This window comes from Psammomys obesus, unplaced genomic scaffold, assembly GCF_907164565.1.
Source record: "Psammomys obesus unplaced genomic scaffold, mPsaObe1.curated_primary_1811, whole genome shotgun sequence".
Taxonomy (NCBI): domain Eukaryota; kingdom Metazoa; phylum Chordata; class Mammalia; order Rodentia; family Muridae; genus Psammomys; species Psammomys obesus.
This window is the reverse complement of record NW_026589732.1, coordinates 3,021,245-3,047,593: the sequence shown is the minus strand read 5'-3', so window position 1 is coordinate 3,047,593 and position 26,349 is coordinate 3,021,245. Positions and strand designations below refer to the sequence as shown.

The 26,349-nt window shown below is 51.9% G+C and overlaps 1 protein-coding gene across 1 annotated transcript in view; it reads left to right on the top strand.

Annotated features, from left to right (window-relative positions):
- Gabbr2 (gamma-aminobutyric acid type B receptor subunit 2) overlaps window positions 1–26,349 on the top strand; it is a 326,257-nt gene that overhangs the window by 244,553 nt on the left and 55,355 nt on the right. Inside the window, exons 10-14 of the mRNA XM_055605273.1 lie at window positions 3,317–3,397; window positions 7,171–7,321; window positions 9,333–9,465; window positions 18,695–18,802; window positions 25,314–25,436. Coding sequence (XP_055461248.1) covers window positions 3,317–3,397; window positions 7,171–7,321; window positions 9,333–9,465; window positions 18,695–18,802; window positions 25,314–25,436 — 596 coding nt within the window. The remainder of the gene's footprint in view (window positions 1–3,316; window positions 3,398–7,170; window positions 7,322–9,332; window positions 9,466–18,694; window positions 18,803–25,313; window positions 25,437–26,349) is intronic.

Below are 26,349 nucleotides of genomic sequence, written 5' to 3'. Positions count from 1 at the left end.
TGTGTGTGTGTGTGTGTGTGTGTGTGTGTGTGTGTGTGTGTGTGTGTATTGCCACTCTGGAGATCAAACCCAGAGCCTTTCGCATGCTTGGCAAGGGCTCTACCACTAGGCTGTATCTCCAACCCTTGGAGGTCTTGTTTTTATTTGTTGTTGCTGTTATTGCTGCTGTTGAAAACGGGCTCTTATTATGTAGCCCAGGCTGGCCCCAAACTTACAATTTTCCAGCCTCAGCCTCCCTAGAGCTGAGAGAGCAGGCACACAGCACCACGTCAGAGCACACCGTATGCTTCCCATCTTTGTGTCTCCAGATCCCAGCACAGGGCCTGGCCCACAGCAGGTGCCTGACAACATTTGTTGAATGACCGAAGACCATGACATAACTCAGGGACCTGATGTAACATCTCTGTGACCTCAAAGATATCCCAAACTGCCATAGTCAAGGGTGCGGGAGTAACTTGGGAGTAATTTGGGCTTTGTACTGCCTGTGGAAGAGTATTGATGGTTTGGCCCCCTGAGTGGACTCAGCATGCAAATAAGTACTCAGTAAATGGAGGCAGGATGATGGATGGGCTGCTCTGCTCAGCATGGGCAGAAGTGCCCTGAAGCAGAAGCAGGGGAGCCCTGCCAGGTGCTCCTGGGGTGCCGCCCCCGCACGACTTCAAGCCCTTCCTTCGTGTGTCTGTCTCTCCTCTCTGGACAGGGAAGTTAGGTCATGGGTTTAGAGCACTAAATGCAGAAGCTCGCTAGCTCCTGGAGCCTCTTGAGTACTAACCTTCTGGGAGAAATAACGGTGATTACAGTCTTTGTGGGAAGTTGACTATTATTCCAGTGCCATGGGACAGTGCATACAGCAGGGTCTGAGGGGCGGGCCGTGTGGCTGTGGGCGCCATAGGGTCCCTGCGGTGCCACTTCCCGGATCCTGATGATCTGTTCCGATCGGCCTGCATATTTCATGTGCTGCCTGCCCATGCTAAATAAATAAATCAGAGCCGATGCCTCCTCCCAGCAATGGGAGCTGATTGGGAAGCCTCTGGGGCTGAGTACTTCAAACGGTTAGCTCGGGGATGCTAGAGCCTCCGACAGAGTGTGTTAATACGACATTTAAGACCTAGGTGACCCAAGCAAGCAGCAGCCCACCCCATGACTTTTATAGTCCTCTTTCCCTGAAGTCTAGTAAGCAGGCGGCTGTCTGGCCTAAGAAATTTTCTAGTCTGCTTCCCAAATGCCTACAAGGGATGAGCAGGGCTTCTACACCATTGCAGACTCAGTACAGGCTTGAGCCCAGACTGTCTCCCTGAGGTCCGCTGTGGTGCCCATTATAAGCTCTGGCACTAGGCACTAGACCCTAGGCTGACTAGGGTCTGTAGCTTTGGGGATCCACCTGCACCTTGGTGGGGTTTAGAGCAGTGAACATGCTTCTCTAGTGGCAAGCCATGAAGCCAGCCACTCTGCACAGAGCCGCATCCCACAAGGCACCCATCAAGGCAGCCCACAGTCAGGAAGAGTGTGATCCATGAGAAAAGCCCAGGGCTGGAATTGAGCTCTGCTCCTAGTGCCACTGGAGCCTTCAACAAAGCCATAAAACTCAAGATGCAGTTTTATTGTCCGTGGAGTAGCACTAAGAGCTCCTTTACCACACAGCGAGGGTACTAAACAGAGAATAGACATAAAGAAGCCTATATCTAGCTACTGTCATTTTCTGTTACTGTATCAAAGTACCTGAAGCTAAAGAAAAGAGGCTTGCTTAGCACACAGCTCAGCAGGTACCCTTCCATCAGCTCACAGGAGGAAACCACAGCCCCTTTAGAATGACATCCATGTCATTAGAAAAGGACACCTCCAATGATCCAAATGCCCACCACCTCAACACTGTCACACAGGAACCAAGCTTCCAGCATACAAACCTCTAGGGATACACTCAAACCACAGCAGCCACAGCAGGACTCTGTAAATGCCTCCATGCCTGCCTGCCTGCCCCAGCCTTGCCAGGCCTGCTCTGCCCCGGGGACTCCACCTTGAACTTCCATACCCCTTGCCACATGCCCTTCCATGTGATCCCTCGAACCCTGCTTCACTTCTTCTCACCCACATCTGCCAGCCACCAAATCCACAGCTCTAACTGAAAGGGCTGCCTGAGTGCTCAGTGGCCTGGGACATCTCTGTCCAGCTCCATGGTCCCATTGCCCCTTTCCATGGATGCTATGGTGCCTCTGCTGGTGACATCTGGCTTGTCTTCCTTTGCTCTCTGCCTGTTGTTGAAGGTCAGTGCTCCCCAAAACTGCAATTGGTTCCTTCTTCTTGCTGGGCTTTCCCTAGGGTCTCATAGCTGCCTGTCAGGATGAGACTCTCCCCAGATTCCATGCAGATGCCCTGTCTCACCTTTGCCCTGGGCTCCAGACCCAAGGATGTCTTCATCTAGGTGATCCACCAGCAGCCCAGCCTCAAGACATGTCTCCAATATGTGACCCCTTTCTCTATTCTCTACTCATAATGGCACCTTAATGGCCCTGTCATTCACACAGAATCCTGGGTAATTATCTCACTCACACCCATCTCCCATTTGTCACCTGGTGCCCTCTGTGACTTGGGAAAAGAAAACCTTTTTCCCACCATCTTCCTAACCCAGTCATCACCATCTTTATCCTTGACAATGGCCAAGACAGTGATCTAAAGCCAAGGAGTAGTGAGGAGGATGAAGGCATACAGAATTCACCAGTGAGCTGGGAGAACACAAGCAGGGAAACAAGAACAATGGGAGCAATGTGGCTTCTAGACCATCCCAGCTCCACCTCAGAATGCATTCTCAGGATGGTCTTGTCCAGAATGAAGGAAGAGGTGATCCCTACTACCTTCAGCTGATGGAATCATGACTACAGTGCTTTGGGGTCCTCATTTATCAGGAACTCCAGAAGATCATGGGGGCAGCCCAGGGGAAGTAAAATAAAGTTCAAGGGACCTGGGGGCTGGCCCCAAGGGAGTAGGCTCCTGTCCTGGGGCAGAGGAAGAAATGGTCCATGCCATCCTGAGGTAAAGCCAACCAAGCAAGGGAAAGTCAGATGACAAAGTTCTGCTCACTGAGCAGGAAGAAGGAATGGCCGAGCAGAGTCCATTTTGGAGGAAATGGGTTGTCCATCCTTGGGTGTACAGCACAGTACACCCTGCTGAGGTTCCAGCCCAGACCAGCTACAAGCTTTCTGATCCCAACTGGAGCAGGTGTTAGAGGAAGGGAAATCCTGAAAAACCAGGATTTCCAGGGCCTGTGAGAGACACAAGCATGACAGCCCCAGCTGACGAGCTACTGTCCTTTGTTTTCCAGACAGCAGAGAGGTGAAGGTGGGAGAGTACAATGCAGTCGCTGACACGCTGGAGATCATCAATGACACCATCAGGTTCCAGGGTAAGGCTTGAGGGCTTCCTGAGGAGCACCCCACGTGGGCGATGCCCAGACTCTCCCATGTTGGTGTTGTGGGGTCAAGAGGGCATTCTTAACACTTCCATTCCATCCCTGTACACAGACTCCACTCACTCTGTGGGGTCTAACTCCCGGGGTGAATCTGTAGGATTTGGGAGCTAACAGATAATAGTCTATTTGCTTTGGGTCTTTTGTGCTTTGTTTCTGACTCTCCGGTGACCACATTACTCTACATGGAAAGGGACCATGAGCCCCTTTCTGGGTCCGATTTCACTCTGAATTCCTGATGTCAGCCAGCATTAGAGGCTTGATGATATTTAATGAAAAAAAACTAAAACATTAAGTGGGTGCCTGGGTAAATGGATACACAGATGTACGGGAGAATCGGTGGGTAGATGGATGACTGGGTGGATATGGATGAATGTGTGGGTTGGTGGATGGGTGGGTGGATGGATAGATGAACAGGTTGGTTAATCGTGGCTAAGTATAGGAGTCAGTGGACAGGACAGACGAAAGCCTGGAAATGAGCCGGGTGGGTGTGTAGACGGAAAGATGGATGACTATTACGGATGGATGGACGGATGTGTGAGTACGTGAATAAATGGATGCATAGATGGGTGCATGCACGCATGTAATATGTGTGTAGGTAGATGGATACATGCACCCGTGAGAGTATGGACGAGTAACACAGATGGGTGCATGGAAGGATGGATAGGTAGAGTGGATAGACAGCCTGGACTCTGGGTAGCAGTGGAGGAAACCGGAAGTCTGTGACACCCACACAGTTTCACTTAGCTCATACTGGGTCATCAGAAACTTTTCTGTGCCTGGAGTTCCTCACTGAACCTGAGCCCACCAGTAAGAGCTCCCTTATGGAGCCTTTGGCTGGATTTGGTCCTGTCCCTCTATGCACTGGGTCTATAGATCCCAGATTCTAGAGTGTCGCACAGATTCAGTTAGCATCCGCGTGTGTCTCCTGTGTGTGGCCTCCACTGTTAGCCAGCCTCCCCAACCCTCCTAAGGGACCCACCACCAAGCACATAGTGGCATGTTAGAGTTCACACGCTCACTGAAAATGGGCAGGCATGTCCCCTTGAACATTGAAGCAAACAGCTCGGAAATGTTATCACCCTAAATGCACACAGCAAGTGAAGGACTCGGCCCAGCCTAACCTCCAGAGTTCTGATCTACTTTCAAGGCCTGCCTCCTGAACTGACCACGGAGAGCTTTTAGAATAAAGATTCTAGGTACTGAGCTCCCATTAGGGTGCAGGCCTAGCACGCAGGAGCCCAGGTTCTATCCCAAGCACTAGAGGAGATAATAGAGGGAAAGAGTCGAACACTAAAATTTTAAAAAGACTCAGCCTATAGACAAATAAATTTTCTCTGTGGTTCCAGTGTCCAGAGAAGGACCTTGCTCTGTTCTGTGGCCCCAAGACCCCATGAGGCCTTCTCGACAGTTCTCCATTTCTCTCACAAATCTGCCAGGTCAGACTGCTACAGTTCCTCAAGCGTTGGGACATCTTGGTGCCTGCTGTGTATCCCAGACAGCCTCTCTCTTCATCTTTTTTGAAACAGCCAACGATTCTTCTCAGCACCCCCAACAGCTGCCTCCCACCCCGCCAAGCCACCCCCAATCCAGGGAGCATTTCCTGACTCCAGCCCAGGAGCCATTTTCTGCTGCCTACTGAGTACTCAGGCTAGACTATACCAGAGGCTAGCTCACCCCTGGGTTGCATCTTCAGGGACTGTTTGAACAGCAGTTAGAGTACAAGCTTTAGAGTCAGGCAGATCTGGGACCCGGTCTTGCCAGCAAGCCACTCCAGGAGCCACAAAACACCTAGAAAGCTCTTCAGCCCACCCCCCATAAAGGCCAAGTAAGAAGGGTCTACTATTTATATCTTATTTATAGTGTGTAGCTGAGCTAAATTAAAGCCTATTATCTTTCATCTCTCTTGTCTCCACATCACCCAGCAGCCAGCATTCAGAAACTAGGGTTGCCTCATGTTGCTCTGTTCTTTCCACAAGGCTGTCTGCAAGCTTTCCACCCCTGAGGGCTGATGTCCAGCATCAGACCTGACTGGTGGAGGATGATTACCAGTGGCAGATGGATCAGTGAGGAATGAATGAAAATAAAATGCAGGGCTGCTTCTCGTACATTTGTTCACCATTTCCATGATGCTCCCATGTTCCTTCTAGCTGAGATGTACTTAGTGGAGGTGCCATTTGCTATAGAAGAAGGAAGAGTGAGTAAGGAGGTGTGTGTGTGAGGTGATGGTATTGAAGAGATGGCGAAGTTGTAGCTAAATGATGGGACCAAACTTACAAGTAATTATTGACCCAAGCCTCGGAGTCCTGAGAGGGGCCTGTTTTCTGCCTCAAAATACCCTTCAGTTTGGGAGCAAGAAGACTCCTGAGCCAGCCTCAGCACATTCTAGGGGGAGGGGGGGTGTTGAGGATGCTTCAGCATATTCTAAAGAGTATGAGGAGGAAGTTTCTGGATAAGAAGCTCTGGCTTCTGCAAGTGAAAAATGCTGCCTGTCTATCTCTGTCTCCCTTGGACCTCTCCTCTCAGGAATCAATCCCCTCTCACTTTCTGTCCTTGAGGTTTTTCTTCAACACTCTGGAAGGTCCCTAGGTCCTTTAGAAAACACAGTTTTTCCAGGTCTCTTGTATGGGGACCCCCACTGTCTCCATTGACTGTTTTGAAACACATTTGAACTTGCAAGCATGGGGTTTCAGGCAGGGTAGGTGAAGGAGCAGGGTCTCCACCCTACTGATGCCTACCTGCTCCCCAGCTTGTCTCCTAGAATCGGAGGCAAACTGAGGTCACCAGTACCCCCCAACAGGGGTCCGGCCTTGGCTACTCCCCTGCATCTAGCCGGTACCACTTCTGTCCAATGAAGAGAAAGGTCTTGAAAGTTCATAACTCTATAACAAAAACCTGACCCGAGATAGCACATAAACGCAGAGAGTTTTCAGGAAGCCAGGGTCGGGGTGCTCCTGCCCCCCTCATCCCAGACCAGGTAACCTAAGCTGGGCAAACTGGCAACCATGCAGGACAATGCTTTGGGTTGAGTCTCTCACTCCCCACCCCTTGAGTTCCTGGTGCCCTTGAATGTGCCAGGCAGCCTGGCAGGCACAGAGAGAAACAGAACCCCACAGCTTCAGCCTGGCCCTGGCTCTGCGTGCAGGGGAGGTAGCTTCCACCTCCCACAGTTAGCCAGTCTTAGGAAACAGAAAACCAAAGAGCTTTTGTGATAATGACCTTGAGGCTGAGAATCTGCAGCCGGAGCACATATCTGTCACCCTAGAATTGACAGGCGGGGTGTGGGCCCTGGTGAGACAGATCATTTATCATTTTCAGGTAGGAATGGAGTCCTTGAGGCCCATGCCAAGTTCTTCACCATGCTCCCACCCAGTGGCACCCAGCGGTACCTCTGCCTTCCCAGCCATGGTTACCTTTGGGGATAAATGGTGATGGCTTTTCAACAGCGTAATTAGACCAAATCAAATTCTAGTCTTCTAATGGCTGTTAAATGCACCACAGATCTCTTACTGATTCTATTTAGAGAAAGAAATAAGTCCTGGCTCGGGCTCCCGCTGGGCAGACTGGCCAGCCACTAGATCCTCTCACCCAGCGGGTAGCCTGGTGTGGGGCCCATGTGTTGTATTTGGCTAGACATTTAGAACACAGAGGCAACATCGTCCCGGAGAATGCTGGCACTGGGAGATGATGGCTGCTCCCTGAACTTGCAGGGTCAGAGCCACCCAAGGACAAGACCATCATCCTGGAGCAGCTGCGGAAGATCTCCCTCCCGCTCTACAGCATCCTGTCCGCTCTCACCATCCTCGGCATGATCATGGCCAGCGCCTTCCTCTTCTTCAACATCAAGAACCGGAACCAGAAGTAAGCAGCCCTGCCCTCTGCTGGGAGAATGCTTTCTGGATGGACCAGCCCCTTGCTCCACCAAGGGCTCACAGCATGGCAGGTTCTCCTGATGCCCTGTGAAATTTTAGGGGTGGAGTTCCTCACGTGTGCTGCCCAGTCGCTAAGATAATTAGACACACATACACACAAGTAGGGGGCAGCTGGGCTGCTGGAAGGTTTAGCTAAATACAGTGGAAATGGTAAGCCCAAGTCCATAGACCTTAAGCTAATTCAGGAGCAATGACACAGAAGACCCTACAGTCCCCAGCTTCTCAGGCCCGCTCCCAGTACCATTAGGCCTGGCTGGTAGAAAGGAAGTGATCCTTTCTTAGTCCTTCCTGGTGAGATACAGTGACAGAGGCTCCCATTGGTGCAGCCCATCACAGCCCAAAAAGCCCCACACACATCATCTCACCTGACCCTTTCCGTGACCCCCAGTGTCACCAGGGGTCTGCTGTCCATGGGGACCCCCTTGGCTCTAGCTCAGTTTCTGGAGCGTCCTGAGCTTTCCCCTAGAAGTCCTCACTCTCAGGTACTGTGCTCCATAGCCAGGTCACCACTCCCTGTTCTCGGCCAGGCAGCCACATTTGCCGGTTTTCATGGCAAATCTCTGAACCCAGCTCCTGGCTAGTCATGAGAGAGACCGGACCAGAGCTGGAAATGCGTGCCTTTGCCATTGTCTCTGAAGCCACAGGCTGGTATGGACTACAGCAATCTCAGGGAATGGGTTTCCCCTCTGTTTTTGCTTCTCTTTCTTCTTGCCAAGGAGGAGCCTTTGAACTCTGAGGGTTTGTTTGTTTATTTAAGTAATTGTTTAGGTCAAACCCATTTCCTGAAGAATAAATGCAATTCACCTGGTGTCTCTTTCTAGTCATCTGCAAATTGCCCAGCTGCTGGAACCCATCCTGAGTGAGGTCACACCTGGTAGCGTTTGGTCCAAGGCTTAGGCATACAGTCACGTCTCAAGTATCCTGCAGCCAGCCCTCCTGAACGTCTGAGGAGATCCCATCAGAGCTGCAAACTGCCTCACTAGATTAATTCTTTAACTTCCCCCTCATGGCCTCCTGGAGAAATTACCAGTGATTTATCTAGATGGCTCAGCCATTGAAAAAAAAAAAAAAAAAAAAAAAAAGCTGCAAAAAATGTGGGAACTAAATCTCCCTCCCTGCTCTCTTCCTACTCACGATTTTGCAAACCACCTCCTCCAGGAAGCCCTCTGCCCCTAAGATGGAATCATTCAAAGAACTACATAACACAAAGAAAATGTTTGGGAAGCAATTGGCTATAGCTACAGTCTACAAAGGAACCATTGCAAGCCAGTAGTGCTTGGGAAGCCAGGTACCCTGAGTTAGCTAAAAATTCTAGCCCTCTCGGGGCTTAACTCAGCCTTGGTTTGCTGGACACTTGGAGGTCACAGCAGGACTCCTGGAGGAAGTGAGAGGGTGGCATGTGCAGTTTGAAAGTGAAAGGAATGCCTTCACTGTGATCTGGTGACAATAAGATAGAAGGTGGCACAGGGCCCAGTTGCCCAGCTCCGTGGGTAAGGATTGTGACTGAGAGGGGTGCCTCTACCTCTGTCCTCCTTTGCTCATGGAACAGTGGGGACTTGCTGAGCTTTTTGGGGGCTCACTCACTGCCTGGTGAGCGCCATCCAAGCAATCCTAGACACTCACTGCAGTGAGATGTGCCCCAGGCACACTTCTTCAGTTTGACTAGTGTTCCCAATCCTGGCCCCAAAATCTGTAAACTAAAACCTCAGATAGACGAAGCTATTGTTGCGAGCATCCCTTCCCCAGGGAAGGGATAGATAAGCTTGGAAGAGGAAGGGTAGTATGCAGCCATTGGGATCCTCACTGCAAGCAGTGGGGCATCAGCCCGGAAGTATGGACCAGCCCAGGGCTCCGTTTCCCTCATTCCTGAGGACTGGGCAACAGGGCTCCCCCAGGGGTCTTGGAAGATGCTGTATAATGGGGTGCTTCCTTCCCACCAGGCTGATCAAGATGTCAAGCCCCTACATGAACAACCTCATCATCCTCGGCGGGATGCTGTCCTACGCATCCATCTTCCTCTTTGGCCTCGATGGATCCTTCGTCTCGGAAAAGACCTTCGAGACACTCTGCACGGTAAGCCGTGCGCCAGCGGTGTGTGAGGTCAAGATCTCTCGGTGACCTTGTCATCAGACACAGCTGTGCGCAAACACTGTGATGGGCAGGAGACAACCGGGTCAGATCAGCAGGTGTGCAGCCCAGCCAGAAAAGGCCACTGCTGGGTGACAGCCAACACAGAAAGGAGCAAATTCTAAAAAGTGCATGGGGGTAGGGGGGGGGCTGACCTCCCATCAGGAGCATTAGCACCCAGAGCCACGGGCGCCTGGGAGAGGACACATCCTCCGCCTGCTGGCTTTGGTGCGGTGACCTGGAATTGGAGAAAAGCTGTTGTCTCATTTCCTCTGCCAGTGACATCTCAAACCAATCTTCTCATTACTGCTCAAACCAGAAATCTGTTACGAAGTATTTTTTTTCCCAGAATCATCTTTCGTGTGTGTGTGTGTGTGTGTGTGTGTGTGTGTGTGCAGATACTGTGAAGGTAGGTCTGTGCACATGAGTACATGTGTGAGTGGGTAGGTAGACGTATGTGCAGATGTGTGTTTATGTGTGCAGGTGAATGTGTACATGTGAGTCGGGGTGGGCATGTGAGGATACACAGGTGTGTGTCCGTGCATATGGAGGCCAGAGGTCACACTTGAGTGTTTTCCTCAGCACCACCCTTTGGTCTTTCACTAGGACTTGAGGCTTCCCAGTCAGGCTAGACTGTTTAGTCAGCAAGCACCCAGACAGCCTCCTGGCTCCCCTCCCAAGACCACCTCACTCTTATCTGAGCACTCACAAAACAAAACAAACAACAGCAACAGAGCTGGGTGGGGCACGGGGCTCTGTACAGCCCTGCAGGGCAGTCACTGGCCAACTGTGTCCCTCGAGGAGCTGGAGGGGGTCGGAGCACAAGCACTGACAGGTGATGGGTGGGCAGCCCTTCCTCTGGGTGTGAGAGCAAGGTGGGCCCTCTGCAAAGCCCCCACAGCTCTGAAGTTCCAGGTCACCCACTGCCCAGCCAGGAAGAGCGTAGACATGGGGAGTGAAGGATATGCTAGAGAAGATCCTAAAGCATGTTTGTAAACATGGACACACACACAAACTCACATATATACAGACACATACACACACACACACACACGCACACACACACAGCACACACACGCACCCTGAGTCGAAGTTTTTAGGATCCTAGGCAGTGGAGCAGCACTGGAAAGCCCTAAGCGCCAGGTGGCAGAGCCCCACCCACACTGTTCCTGCGTCAGCAATGTCTTGCCCTGCTTGGACACTGTCTTGGCCTATGCTGCCGTGCTGTCCCGAGGCACCTCACTAAATACCCGAGAAAGAGCAAGAATATCCTCAACTTCTGCTCTAGAGAGCTTAGAACCCCTCCCCAAGTTCAAGAACCATGATGATACCAATAATGAACTCAATGCTGAGACTCTCCTGATGACCCCTAGGCTGCATGGGGTGAGAGACCCGTCTTTGTCCCCAAAGTCTACTGCAGAGCTGTACCCCTGGTTCTGCAGCTGCCCCGGTCCCCCCTGGGGCTCTGCTGGCTTCTTGGCATTGCAACCGGGATGCCTCCAGTGGGTTAGCTGAGTTTTGGGTGCAAAGAAACTCGGAGCTGCCCCTAGGAGGGTCCCTAAGCAGAGGCAGACCCACCATGCAGGCCACCCTGGCACCCAACCCTCCAAGGCACTTTGAAGCTGGGGTTTTCTGGAATTTGACCTGAATTCTCCAAGTGCTAATGACAGGCCAGGGAGCTGGGGAACAAGGAAAGGGCTGTCCCCACGCTGGGGCTTTTTCCTTAATGAAGCCTGACATTCTATTCTGGGAGTCTCGCTCATTTGTGTGAGAGGAAGGTCGTCCTGGGAAGCCTGGGGAGGCGGCATGAATAAATCATGATGAGCTCTACAAATCGACCTGAGCCTGAGCACCCTGGCTGGGGAAATGGCAGTTCTCTTGCCCAGAATTCCTTTATGGAGGGACCCTACATGTGACTGCTGGAAAAACAGCCTCCTCCAGACCTAACCGGTTCGGCCTGAAGGTATGACTGGGGTCACTTCCAGAAGAGGGACTGGATAACTCTTGACAACGGAACCCAAATACCAGCCTCAATTTGGAGGGGGCAGGGGCTGTGCCACTTGCAATCGCAAGACACCTCCTTCTGAGCCCCACTGATGTCAAGAGGTGGGCTGTATTCTCTCTCTGGACCTGCTGGCTGCCCAAAGCAGCCCCTGCCCACCCTGAGCAAACAGGGAACAGGAAGTAAGACAAGGAAAGGAGAATCAGGGCCAAGGCTGTCCTGAGCCCAGAGCTTGAAGCTCTGTAAAACGGGCATCACAGCCCTTTCTCACAAGGTAGGGACAGATGTGAGTTAAATGGGTTAGTGGAGCGACAACAAGGGAGAGGAGGGGAAAGATGTCACAATGTGTCACTCTTATCAAACTCTGAGGTCACAGCCTGTGCCCCAAGAAGTCAAGTTCAGCCATCTGTCTTTAAGAACCCAGTTTAAACAGCCAAATGAGTAGTAAAAAGCAGGAAAACAGAGATTCAGTCAATGTGACCACATGAGGAGGGGATATAGGGAGCCAGTGTCAGCCGAAAGCCTGTCGTTGGGGTCCTGAGGGAGGATGAAATCGAGGGGCCGGAGTGAGGCAGCCGCTAGGAGCACTGGCTGCTACTGCAGAGCGCCCGGCTTGACTTGCACACTCGTGGCTCACCCCCACAGGTTCCCCAGCTCCAGAAGAACGGGCGACCTTTCAGGCCTCTGTGGGCACCCACACACACGTGGTACACACACACAGGCAGGTGCATGTATGTACACCTAAAACAAACAAAAATAATAACAAAGAAATAAACCTTTTCTCAAAAGGCTAAAGAGAGACCGGCAGTAGTGGCACACGCCTTTAATCCCAGCACTCCGGGGGGCCGAGGCAGGGAGGTCTCTGAGGCCAGCCTGTTCTACGGAGCGAGTTTCAGGACAGCCAGAGCTACACAGAGAAACCCTGTCTCGGAAAGAAAAAAAAAAAAAAAAAAAAAAAGGCGATTGGTCCTTGCAAGGTGCCTCCCACCACGGACTGGTCTTGTCCCGTGAGGTGGTCTAAATTCTTAGGACTGTGCCCAATCTCTTTCCAGGAGGCAAGTCCTCTGGCTGAGGCCTTTCCCTTCTCACAGCATGAGATTCCTGGGGAAACTCTCATTTCCCAGGGTCCACTGTTTCAGTAGTCTGATAGTCAGATGAAGGGGCATGGTGTCTCTTTAGAGTATCTTCATTTCTACCATCCTGGTTACAACCTGGCCTCCGGGCTAGCAGCACCCTCAGAGCCAGGGGATGACATGGGCCCCAAAGTCAGCCTCCACTGGGAACAGCTTACCAGTTTACAGGGTCGCTCTGTTCTGCCTCCCCACACATGGTGCTGCCCTTCAGATTTTGGGGGGAGGGGGGAGGAGAGTGTTGTTTTGGTTTGGTTTTTGGTTCATTTGAGGTAGGGTTTCTCTGTGTAGCCATGACTGTCCTGGACTCACTTTGTAAACCAGGCTGACCTCGAACTCCCAGAGATCTACCTGCCTCTGCCTCCCCAAGTGCTGGGGTTACAGGCATGCACCACCAAGCCTGGCTCTCCGTGACAGCAGCTCAGACTGAAGCCACATCAAACCTAGGGTTGGGACTCCCTGGGGACAGGCCTCTGCTCAGGATGGCCTTTGGAATCCACGCAGGGACACATGTGAGCATGCATGTTCACACAGAGACGCTCTGCCGGGATGCAGCCACACTCAGCTCCCATCCCCCACCCTTGATCCTCTCTGGAACCCTCCTAGCCTTCAGTGCCAGCTTCAGCAAGTCCTGCAAGTAGCTGCAGCTCCGTGGTGCCGTCTCCCTGGACACTGTCAGAAGCAGAGTCACCATAGCAACACGGCCCCTGTGGGCACGGAGTCCCTAGGAATGATGTTCGGTGCGAGCAAATCCCTGGTGTCGGGGGAAGGGAACTTGGGCTCAGGGCTCATGGATGACAAACTCACCTGGCTCAGGAACCCCAGCCCTGGCTGCCGGAGTGGGAGCCAGGCAGCTGACAAGAGAAATTGTGCCGGAAGTCCCGTGAAGTCTAGGTAGGAGCCTCAGCCAGGGCATGGGAAATGAGGGAGCAATCCACAGAGAGATGCACAGAGAGGACCTGGAGGCCTGATGGACAAGCCCCACAGGCCTGGTGTGCTCCCTAAATCAGCAGGCAGAAGCAAGCCGGAGGTTCTGTGTAATCCCCCGCAAGCCCACTCAACCCCGGAGTTCAGCGCCACCAACCGTGCCTTCCATAGCCCTCCCTTCCAACCCTGAGGCAGGCCCCCGGCACTACCACCCTGCTTCCCCTGAGAACAAGCCCAGAGCCCGCCCTGGAATGCTAAGGTCAGGCTCCAAACGCCAGGACTACAGGGATGCCTGCCACGCATCTCCTTAAAATTTTCAGTGTTGTTTTTTTAATTTAGTACATACATGTATTTATTGCAGGAAAGGTGTGAGTGTACATATTCAAAGGCATGCATGTGGAGGTCAGAGGGCACAATGGGAGTCCACTGTCACCTGCCATGTGGGTTCCAGGAACCAAACTCAGTCATCAGACTTTCAGGGATACTTGCCACCGAGCTGTCAACTAGCTCTTACCAGGAAAAACAGGTCAATGGGTCAACTAAGTTATGTCCGCCAGATAAGTATCCCAGACAAATGTTTGCCCATTTGGATTATTTTTTTTTCCAAAAATCTATGCTTTATGGAATATTCTTGAGTCGTTTTAGTGTATTCATTTATTTCTAATGTGTCCCCAGAGCATTTTAGAGAGGCCATTGGCAGATGTCTGTGTCCAGAACCCCACCACATGGCTTCTTAGCTGTGTGACTTTGTGTCAGCTCCTAACACCTCTGAGCCTTAGTCTATTCAGTCTTCTGTAAAAGTGGGGTTATAATAGGGTTGTAAGGGTTAAATGAGAGCATGTATTACAGCTCTGGGTCCCTGCCTCACAGAAGATTCAGTGGATGCTTATGAATGAATGAATGAATGAATGAATGAATGAATGAATGAATGAATGAATGACTTGTGAACGAATGACGGACATTTTGGATAACGGTGGGTCACTTCTAGAAGAATAGCAAGGAGGCAGAGTGAACAGCTGAAAAGCTGGGAACCCGGGAAGGGTGCTGGTAGTTTTGGTGCAGGTGTTTCCATGGCAACCGTGACCTGCTGTGGCCTTGCTCTGCTGGAGCTGGGCTGGAGACCAGCCAAGCTGCGAGCCTCGGCCACCTGCAGTGTGGAGAGCCTGGGGGCAGGCCACGAGTGCAGGAAGAGTGACGCAGCAGGGACCTGTGCGGATGCTCTAGCCAGGGGTCCCCAGTTGCTGGCCTCCTGTTAAAGCCAGTCCAGCCAGGCGGCTGCCCGGGGGCCACTCAGAGGAGCCAGGCTCAGCATGCCACACTCTGCCTGAGCCCGGAGGAGCGTTATTCACTGCCTCACTTAAAGCAACGTGTGCAAACACACATGTGCATGCCGTGAACAGACTCTGGCGAGTGTCTGCAGAACGCCACAAGCCAGGCCACCGCCTCCCCAACCCACACCTGAAGGAGTTGGAGGTCATAGATCCCTGGGGCTGTGCCATGGAGGAGAGCCTTGGGAAGCAGGCATCTGGGGATCATGGAAGCCCAGAAACCTCATCCCCGGACACCAGCTGTGGCAGAGCAGGGTTCCAGAGGGGGATATGCTAGCGTGTGTCCTCCTCCTTTAAACCTCCAGGAGCAGAGCAGCCCTGTCCCTGTGCGCAGGGTTGAGTCTTAGCTTCCTCCCCTTGCTTGCTGGGGACTGTTTACACTCCATGGGCAGCAGCTGGACAAAGGTTAGGCAGGGGAGCCTTCTTGTGGCCCTACCAGAAAGATTGAATTTCTCGAATTAAAAAGGTAGAGGTTACCCAAAAAAAAAACCCACCTTGGCCTCCTAGTAAATCCAAGTCTAGCAGAAGTGAGTGAGATATTTTTGTTTGAAAAGCCAGAAGTGGGGTCTGATTGCCTGCTTGGTTTGTTCTGTGGGGTTTCTCTTTGAGGTAGCTGAGGACAGTCAGCGTGTGAGTCACGCCTGTAGATGAAACAGGAAAGCAAGGGCAAGAAGGGTTGGAGCTCTCGGGTCTCTGACTTGAGTGACAAGTGTGTAGTGGCTAGACTCCCTGCACCTGAGGAGGAAAAAGCAGCCCAGGGGAGAGCTGTGAGCTCCACCGGGCTGTGGGACAATTACTCATCACTGTGGCCTCCTACGACAAAAGCACATGCCAATTTAGAGCCAGGAGGAAGACAGAGTCTGGGAGCCAAGATGTCATCCAGAGGCAGCCTTGGTGGGCAGAGGGAGCTCCATCCTGGTGGCCTCCATCTCACAGGGACTGGCAGAGTATCTGTGAGAAATGGGCCTCCCTCTGGCAGTTGCTTGGGGATGACCCAGGGTGAGCCAGCCTGTGGAGGCCGCTCTGCTGGGGTTCTACTGTCCTCCCCACTGCTCTGTCCTCTGTTGCTGGTCAGGCCATTACAGCCAGCCATGTCAGCCCCAGCGTCAGAGACCAGCTGGGATTCCCAGGCCTGGACATCCAGTCATATTCATGGTCCTGTCAATTACCAAAACTAGCCAAGGCACAGGCTCATGAAGGGACATCCAGGGAAGACCTGGTGTGAGCACCCAGAGCTGTCCCCAGGGACATAGGACAACCAGTACCCAAGACATTCCAGGAGAGCCCACAGGACAGCCAAAGACCAGCCACATATACATGAGGCCTGCAATGCACCCACATTCCAGGCAGAACACGGCTGCCTGGATTATGTATACAGCACACTTTCTGCACAAATTGCTTAGGCATAATGAGACCCTATATCAGGAAGTGAAAGGTGAGAACCTTCTCCAAATCCAAGTTCACAGACGCCAGCCGGGGCCAGCCTCTCCAGAGGGCAAGTGTCTGTGGAGCATTCTGCTGAGATGCCCTTAGCCTTCTTCTCTTTCAGTTAGTTTGCTGCAACACATTTCAGCTTCCAGACGCCAGATTAAATTTCTCTCATAGAGTTTTAACTCACTTAATTTATGTTATTGAATCTTAATGAAATTGGGCCCTCTCAAAAGAGACAAGCGGCCTGGTAATGATGGATTTAAAGAGAACACGGGTCAAAGAGAATGTGAGTAAGCCAGGCACAGGCCAGTGGCATGTGGCCTCCAAATAAGTTCTTTCTCAGCCACAGAACCACAGAAGGAGGCAAAGAGAATGGCATTATTTCATCTTTCCCATCCTTTGTTTAAAAAAAAAAATGCCCATGTTCTGTGTATGTTGACAGTTGAAAGTCACATTCTAATTGTGTGTCTATGATCCAAAACTGCTGGTCTCCTGGTGAACAGATTCACTTTAATGTGTGTAGAGGCTGTGAGTATTAGTCAGCTTTCTCCTGACATGACAATTACCTGACAAGAGCAACCTAAGGAAGGAAGGGTTATTTTGGCTCACAGTTTACGGGTACAAACCTAATCAGAAAACTTGCTCTCAGACGAGCCCAGAGGTTTGTTTCCATGGTGATTCTAACTCCCATCAAGTTGCCAGTTGAGATGACCCATCACAGTGAGTTAGACTTTCATCTCAGAGATGAAGTAGCTTAGGGGATGAGAAAAGTCTTGGGGCTGACAGTCCCAGGAGCTTCAGTCCATCACGATAAGGAGTGTGTGGCCCAACAGTGTGGCCCACCCATGTATTAGGAGGGAAGCAGAGGCAGAGAACAAGGACCAGGTCTAACCTTCAAAGGCCAGCCTACCTCCTTACAACACCAAGAGCTGGGGACACAGCATTCAATTCTTGAGCCTGTGGGGATAGTGAGAATTCAGAGTATCATCAAGAGCACAGCAGAAAGGAGACAGATGTCCTTGGGAAGAGAAGGCCACTCAAGACACTGAGCTGTAGTTTGGGGGCTTCAGTAGGTGGCTAAGGGAATATGTAAGTACTATGGGCCTCAGTTTCCTCCTTTATAAAGTTATTTCCTCATTCAACAGCTCCCCAGTCGTCCTGGTTACCAACGGTAGTTTGCATTGTGCGCACTCTCTCTGGCCACATGGTCCATGCTGAATGAAAAGACAGATTGAGCCAACAAGTGTCTATCCTAGTGAATGGTGTGTGAGTGCCCCATGCCTGTGACAGGGACAGTGGCTGCTGAGTCATGGGAGAAGCTCAGGCCTCAGTCCCCAGGATTCAGCTCCTCTTTCCTCCATGTTCTCCACACTTCTTGGATTACAACAGGGGTGCTACATTACACATTGTAACGTGGGCAACAATGCGGCCATCCCTCTCTACCTCAACAACAAAAACCTGTCATTCGTTGCCCATCTGACTATTGAGTAAGTGAAGGCAAACAGAAGGCTGCATCCCCACCTCTACTGTGTCCCACTCACATGTCACTTGTCACATGCTCCTCTCAACAATGACTAGCCTGCTGCCTTCCCTGGCTTAGGGACTGGCTATGCCACTTTCTCAGCCAGTTTCTGTCTTCACAAATGAACTGGGACAGGGACACTTGGGAGCCACATTGCGGGAAAGGCAGTAGCAGGTATAATGTATCACTTAGGGCCGGGGCTAGAAGCTGAACTCGGAGGCCACGCCTCCCCTGTGTTGGAGATGCCCAGGCCTGCCGCTGAAGGGAGTGTCTTGCTGTCACTGTAGTCCTGGCAGGAGGTGGCCATCCTGAAGGCTGTAGGGTAGCTATCAGATGGTGGCCATCCTGCCTCAACCTCCAGGAACCTCGGGTGTACACTGCCTGGCTGTTCCAGCCAGTCACCAGCCAGGTCTGGTAACCAAGGCACACCTCAGGCTTAGGGAGCAGAAAAGAGGCAGATGGGCCCTAAACTCTAAGCAGGGCTTAGGGCTAAGCATGAGGCAAGCACCACCCAAGGGAAGGGGAGAAGAAAGAATGGGAGGGAGCGGAAGGGAAGGTGCCTGGCTCCCACCTCCCTAGTGACTGCTCAGCAGTGCAGAGATGTCTGCGTCTTACTGGGTGGGTGGCTGCTCTGAGCTGGAGGCCCACTGGAGGCAGAATTTGAATCTTACTGTCCTCCGCACCCAGCGCCTAGGACGAGGTGAGTGTCCAGTGTTTCCAGCCGTCTATGGAATCAGAGTCTGACTTGCAAGTACACATGGCGGAGTGTCTGTCCATTGCCGGGTGGCCAGCCACCTGGGAGATGTTAACTCCCCTGTGTTGTCCTGGCTTCTAGGTCCGGACCTGGATTCTCACCGTGGGCTACACAACCGCCTTTGGGGCCATGTTTGCAAAGACCTGGAGGGTCCATGCCATCTTCAAAAATGTGAAGATGAAGAAGAAGGTAAGCAGAGCCCCCACTTTAGTTGGCTATGCTCACTTGGCTTTTCTTGTGTAAACAAGAACCTACTGTGTGCAGGTACTGAGAGACTTGGTGGAGACTCAGGGGAACTGGCGATTCAGCTGTCTAAAGGTCTTTACAGCCCACAGGGACAGGAGCTGTTTGGGAATGTACAGGGTGTTCTGGGGCACAGGTGCTTAGGAAAGGCTTCCTGTAAGAGGTGGCACCTGTGCTAGGACCAGGGGTTAGGTGGGAGTCATCAGGCAAAGGGATAAAATGACAGGGACTGCATGCCCACAGAAGGTGCAGCTGTGGACATTCTGGCCATGATGGAAGGTGGTGGGTGTCTAGAAGCTGAGGGGGTTGGCACAGCTATGACTTGGAATCATAGCTGGGGTCTGGGGTTCCAGAAAGGGCTGGAAAAGAAAGCCAGAGTGACATTAGGAAATCAAAACTGCAACCCTGGTAACGGGGACCCCTTTGACAGAGGGGAGAGCAGCAGGGCTGGGACCCAACTCAATAAAGGGACTTTCAAAGAGCGCCTTAGAGGACAGAGGCTCTGCCTCCAGACAGGTAGAGAGCCTCTGTCCCCTTGTGGATAACTATAATGACAACCAAGCTTGACTGAGCATCGGCCATAGAGGAAGTTCCATACTGTCCCTTAAACTCCTGTGGCAGTCTGGCCAGGCATGTTTGAGTGGGCATCGTCTCATCTCCTAAGTTGCCCCTCCTCCTCCTGCCTGAGGCCGATGGCACCTTTCACCCTCAGGCTACCCCCATCCCCTCTGTCAGAGCTGCTTTCCAAGCCGCAGTGCCCACCCTGGCCAGACAGGTCCTGGTACTCCCCACCTCGCCTGTCAGACGCCAGGCTGCCTCAGACAGGATACACCGCTGTCAGAGAGAGGGGCACAGCACTGCCCCCTTCCCTGTGCTCCTCCGGTCCTCTGTCCCCATAGTCACAGTTCCCTTCTATGAGACGGAGGTGGCCTGCTCACCCGTTCTGGTCCTGGCTGTGGGTTCCAGTCCAGTGAGAGATTCTGAGGAGTCATCCAGCTCAGGTTGCTTGAGAACAAAGCTCTGAGGCTACAGCTGAGCATCAGTAGTTTCTAGACTTTCCCAGGTGGTACAGCTGCCCCTCAGCCTCCTCTGTGCACTGGGTTCAGACTCACACACACACACACACACACACACACACACATACACACACATGCACAAACACACACACACACACACATATTCACACATACACACATACATACTCACATGCACACACACATACATACACACAAACAGGCACGCAAACACACACACATGCACACACATGCGCACATACTCACATAGTCCCACATGCATTGACACACACATAATCACCCACATACATTCTCACACGCTCTCTCACTTTCTCTCTCTCTCTCACACACACACACACACACACAATGCACAACTCCCTGGGACCCTTGTGTAATAAGTGGAGTACTCATCAACGTACCCCGCCCATGCTTTCATACACCTAAATCATCTCTGGACCGTGTACAGCTCCTAACGCGATGTGCACGCTATGTAAGCAGTCATTACACTGTATCGTTAGAAGTTGTTAGAAGAGAAGATGTGTATATTTCGGCACAGACGCTGAAGCGCCACAGGTCTGCTGGCTGGTGGCCTGCCTTGGTTGGTGAAACTGTTGTAGAGGGACAGATGAAGGACCACTGTGCCAATCTACAGCCAGAGCGAAAGCCCTCTGGCCTGTCCTGGGCTGGCCTATGCCTGAGGGCTTCAGCAATGCAGGCTCTTGGGCCTCGCCAGCCCTATGGAAGCAGAGCGCTGGCCTGGGGCCCAGGCTGCCGTGCTGACACCGCCCTCCCTGGAGCTGAGGGGTGCTTGCCCAGGCCCTCCTGCCCAGAAGCTCTGCTTTGACCTGCTCTACCATTAACACAGCTCTCTCCTGGTTTGGGAGAGCCACAGCATTTATTCCGTGTGCTACTCTGCGGGCGGCACATCCTCACCTGCAGCCAAGGGCTGGCCGCCGTGCTCCACGGGGGGACTGCAGAACAAGAACACGCTGACTGATAGCAGCCCACTGAACAGGTCAGGGAAAGCTCAGAAGCTAGGGGTGCACATCTCCAAGGATCGAGGATGGGATGTCGTTTCCAGGGACCACAAGCTCAGGTCACATCTGATGGCACTGCCCAGTGCCAAAGCCCAGAGCAGGATGCACTTCACTGAGAGTGAAAATTCAGCAGCCTGGGAGATGGAGACATCAGAGTCCAAAGGAGGGGCTTTTTTGACACACAAAGCCCACACCACCTTTTTACTCATTCTTTTTTTTTTTTTTAACATTTTTGATAGTTCTCTTACAGTGATGATGTCAGAAACAGTGTGTGAAACACAGGGCCCTTAGAGTATGAGGTTAGACTGAAGGAAGGGTACACAGTAATCGAGGCCTGGAGGACAACTTCGAGAGGACCATTGGGAAAGTGACATCAGGGTGTCAGGAGTCACAGACAGGAAGAGGACACGCTTCCTGTACAGGAGTAGAGATAGTTTTGGCTGAGGGGAGGAACCTGATGACATCACACAGAATCCCAACCATCCGGTTAGCAAGGCTAAACTGTCCGCTTAAAAACAGCTAAAATTATAAACTCTGTGTATTTTGTCACAATTTTAAAAGCCAATAGAAGTCAGGGTATGGTGGCTCCTTACATGTGGGATACTGAGGCAGGAGGGTTGCCGTGTGACTATAATGCCCAACTGGGCTAAATAGTGAGTTCATGTCCAACCTAGGCTACAAGAGTGAGACCTTGTCTCAAAAACAAACAAACCAAAAAGTCTAAAACAATAAAACAGACCTCTGATATGTAAGAATCCAACCTTTGAAGCCACTGCTGTCTGCTCTTCAACATGATCCTGCTCCCCACTGCAGGCTTGATCCGCCAGGGCGTGGGTGTTTCTCCTTACCCTCTCTGCCTGCTCCAGGAACCAGCAGTAACCCTCTGACGTCACACGACGGAGGTGTAACCCTCTGACGTCCCACCACGGTGGTGTAACCCTCTGATGTCCCACCACGGTGGTGTGTTCATCTTCCTTAACCCTCTCCACAACAGAACCAGTGCCCAGTTCCCATCCCCAAAGGCCATGTGTGGAACCACACGCTGTGTGTCTTATGACCTTCACCACCAGCCACCTCCAAAGCACAAGCCAAAGCCCCACTCCCATTCACCACCCGTCCCCCGTTCCCTTCTGCAGCCATGGACTGCCTCACACTGCCTCTCTCTGAGTCTCATGCAGTGCGCATTTTGTATAATTGACTAATTTTATTAGGCTTCTGTTGAGTTTGGATTCTGTTTGGAAGACCCCTTAGTTTTCTTCCAACGTGTTGGCTAGATTTTCATACACACACACACACAAAAAAATACAGTTGTGTGCCTTTTTCATTACAGTCCTACTGTACCTCCCTTTCTCTCAGACCTCCCCCACCCCTACTCTGTGAAATGTGGTGGGCCCTCCCCACAGGCTGCCCCTCCCATGACCCTATTGTTACTGTGCTGCGGGAAAGAAGCCCATTAAAGACAACATTGACAGACAGTGACTTCACGTTCCAAATCCAGTGTTTTCATAGCATGTTACTGTTTTTCTGAAGAGCAGTCATGAAGTCTTACTTCGAGAAACTTATTACAGCCTTCCTTCTGCCTCTCACTAAGCAAAATGAAGTGAGGAGAGGAAACAGTCACTCACAGAAGGGACCTTCTGTTCTGGGGCAGATGTTTTCTGAGGATAAATAGGTCTCAGCTCTCTTCCCGACAAAATAACGTGAGCAACAAAACATCTAAGGTCATTCTGCAGACAGTTGCCTGGTTTGTGTGAGCAGCTGCCTGGGCAGGTCAGCTGTGAGAGACAGCAGGACAGGAGGGCCTCATGAGGCAACCCAGTGAGCCCCTCCATACTGTTCTTCCCAGGAAAGAGGCCCCTTAGAGCAGAAAGTCAGCCCTGCTAGAAGATCACTCAAAACTCTAAAGTCAAGCCTAGCATGAGGCACACCTTAATGCCAGCTCCTGAGTGGCTGAGACAGTAGGATCTCAAGTTCAAGGCCATCCTGGGCTACAGAACAAAACTTTGTCTTGAAAAATTTTAATGTGAAGGCTTTTGCGTTTTGTTTTGTCTTTAAGAAAAAAAGAATGCTCCCCCTCTTAAACCAGAGGTCAGCCAGGTCTCTTTTGCAAAGAACCAGGTGGTAAATGCTTCAACCTTGTGGGCCCTGCTGTCCCATTTGCAGGGACACTATTCTGCTTGACAGAGGAAGGCAGCCGGGGACAGATGTGCACCTGGCTACGTATGATTCGATTCCATACAATAGTGCCTACACGAACAAGTGGCGTGTGAATTACGGGACAGCAGTGGGAAGTGACATTTACAGACGACAGCCGGCTTCCGGCCTCCGCCTCTACGGGGCAGTTACTGTAAGCCAGACTTTGTGTATCTGGTGTGAACTGTACGATTCCCACCCCACTTCATCGGGGAGAACAGCGGCCCAGAGGCAGAGGGGGCATATCCAAAATCATGCCTGGTCAGTGTATGTCAGGCTTAGACATGGTTCTAGAGCTAAGTGCTCGGACATTGCTGGCGCCCTGGAGCCATTCAGAAAGAATGTGGCACTGTGACCCACTAGGTCAGACAGGCGGCAGGTGATGGTAACACGAGTGTTGGCAGAACCCAGGGAGCTGGGGCATCTTCTAAGAGAAATCTAAAAAGGAAGGAAGAGAGAAGCCAGTGAGCACTGTTCTGTGGGGCTCAGTATGTAGCCAGGACGGCACTGGTTCCACTCTCTCCCCTCATCTAAAGCACTTGGTGATGTGTGCAGGTGGGTTTGTTCACTCTTTCTCTATTAGTCTCCACCAGGGTGAAATTCTGTGTTCACCGCTACATTCCCTGTGCCTAGGACAGAGACTGACGCCCCCCCCCCCCACCCGTCAGCACTCAACCAATATTTCCAAAAAGAAATTATGACTGTCCTCTTGTCTTCTCAGGGCCGTCCCACCATGGGTCAGCCTTGTCTAATAGAGCTGAGATGGAATATCACACTTTGTCCACAGGTGCCACTGTCCTACACACAAACACTGGTGCTCGAACCCTGAGTGACAGGAGCCAGGCGCCATTCCTTGGGGCCTTCTCTAAGCAGACCTCGATGGGCGCGTTCTACACTTCATCTCATTTGATTCTAATGCCAGCTGTGTCGCCTGGGGACCAGCGGACCCCCTTTACCGAGGAGAAAACTGTAGCTCAGCCAAGTTAAGCATTTGGCAACACTTAGAAAGAGGTCTTTGTTCACTCCATTACACCACCCTCAGAGGGTGAAACATGAGCCTCCTTCCCTGTCACCAACCCTGGGTCCCCCTGGATGTCACTGCGCAAGCAGCATAAGAGGGACCCAGAATTCTATCAGGGACCCACTGTCCACTGCCATCCCCGGCTTCTTCCTGAGCATTTGGGGAAATGGGTTTGCCCTACCGTCAATGAGAGAGGTCCTTGGTCTTCTAAGGTTCGATGAGCTTGCGCAAAGCGTGTCAGAGGCATGGGTCCTGGGAAGCTGCTTGGGATCACACTAGTAGGGAAGTGGGGAGCACCCTGGAAGGTGAATGCCCGGGGTGTGTGCACCTCTACTTCCATCATGGAGAGCAAAGGCTCCTGCCTGCCTGTCTTGATCCCCAGGTTCCCAGGGTGCTTTCTCACACCTGGTGGGGAGTTGCCTGGCTCCCCAGAGGGCAAAGGTTAAGCTTGTTACCACTGGGCCTCAGCAGTCACCAGATGCTTCTCAAAAGTTCAACACTGGGATGAGGTGCCTGGTGGCCCACCCCCGGGGAAAGCTATTCTGGTGGATTTGACCAGCAGCACTTGTTGTTGTTTGTTTGTTTGTTTGTTTGTTTGTTTGTTTTTATTGAGCTGCAGTGAGGCCTTCCTGAATTATATTTCCTTCTTTAAAAATGGCCTCAATCTTTAGAAGTCAGGGCTAGCAATATTCCTTGAGCTTATGTCACAGTTTTCTTTATTTTTTCCAGTAGTCTTCTCCCAGTGACTTTACCATGTCAGCTTTTATTTATGTGGTGGCTGGGTAGGGGAATAAACCTGCAGCCAGTGAAATTCAGCTGAGCCTTGTCACAGCCAAGGTTTGTCCCCAGGCCCCTCCCTGCTAGCAGATGTAGAATGGAGGCAGGAGGATTAGTTCAAGCTGGAAGCTGGGCTAGGATACCAGAGAGAGTGTCAGGAAGAGGAAGAAGAGAGGGAGGAGAGGGTTTATGAGGCAGTAAAAACTGGTGTTTTCACACTAAAGACCTGAAGGGTGAAAACCACCATTGAGCAGAGACTAAAGGTGGCCAGATTTCAACAAGCACCTGTGTGTGTTTAGGTGCCTGTTGGACCATGCTCAGGGAAGTCCTTGACCGCCAAGCGAAGAATGAGCCGGGCTCATCCTGTCTGAGCGGTTGTCTCACGTCCCGCTCGCCTTTGCTCTTTCCCTCTGCAGATCATCAAAGACCAGAAGCTGCTGGTGATCGTGGGGGGCATGCTGCTGATCGACCTGTGCATCCTCATCTGCTGGCAGGCCGTGGACCCCCTGCGGAGGACGGTGGAGAGGTACAGCATGGAGGTGAGAGGCCAGGGCAGGAGGGAGGCAGGCGCCGCCACAGGGGCAGTCACACACCACGGTGGGCTCCGCGCCAGGTTCCTCCTGAACTCCACCTCCTTCTGTCTGAGACACAGGTTAGTTCAGGAAGGGCAAAGAGAAGGGACTGTGGTGCAACTTAATATCATATTAATGAATGCAGGATTAAAGGAGAAGGTGGGACTCTTTGAAGGAGTATATTGTCATAACCAGGGAAGCACGCATGTACCTGCTCATTCAAGTGAGAAATTACACCGCCCGTGTCCCACCTTTGAAGCGGGGAACACACATTCCGAGAGCTCCTACTTACTGTCTGATAATCAAGGCAACGCAACGAGCAATGGCTTTCTTTCCACACATTTCTTGGTAAGATAAAGAACCTCCCAGAAACGTCCTGTGGCACATACATTGTGAGCCAGGCATGGTGGTCCAAGTTTGTAATCACAGCACAACAGAGGGGAAGGCACGGGAGTCCAAGGTCAAGACCAACCTGAGCTATCCATGAAGAGCCTAGGTTTTAGCTGTCTAGTGCATAGCCTTGCACTGGTCTTTGTTGGGTGCCCCCGTTTAAGGAGCCTGAATCCCTGATGTCACTCTCTCTCCTCATACAAGTGGGCTTGCCTCTGTGGGGTGCTGGCTGGCAGGTGGCATTTACTGTCATGTCAGTGTAGCAAAATCCAGAAGACCCTGAGAGCCTCCACTCCCCTTGCTCCATTATCAGGGCAATCTTTAGTCACAGGACGTCATGTGTATTCTTAAACTAAGACAGAAGTGATGGCTTTATAAGCTGGGGACGGAGGTGTGTGTCCTTCAAGCAAGGATGCCCAGCCACACTTAAGTGGAGGCAGCCTGGGGTTTGTTCAGCCCTGTGAGGAATTGTGCGATCAGAACATCATTA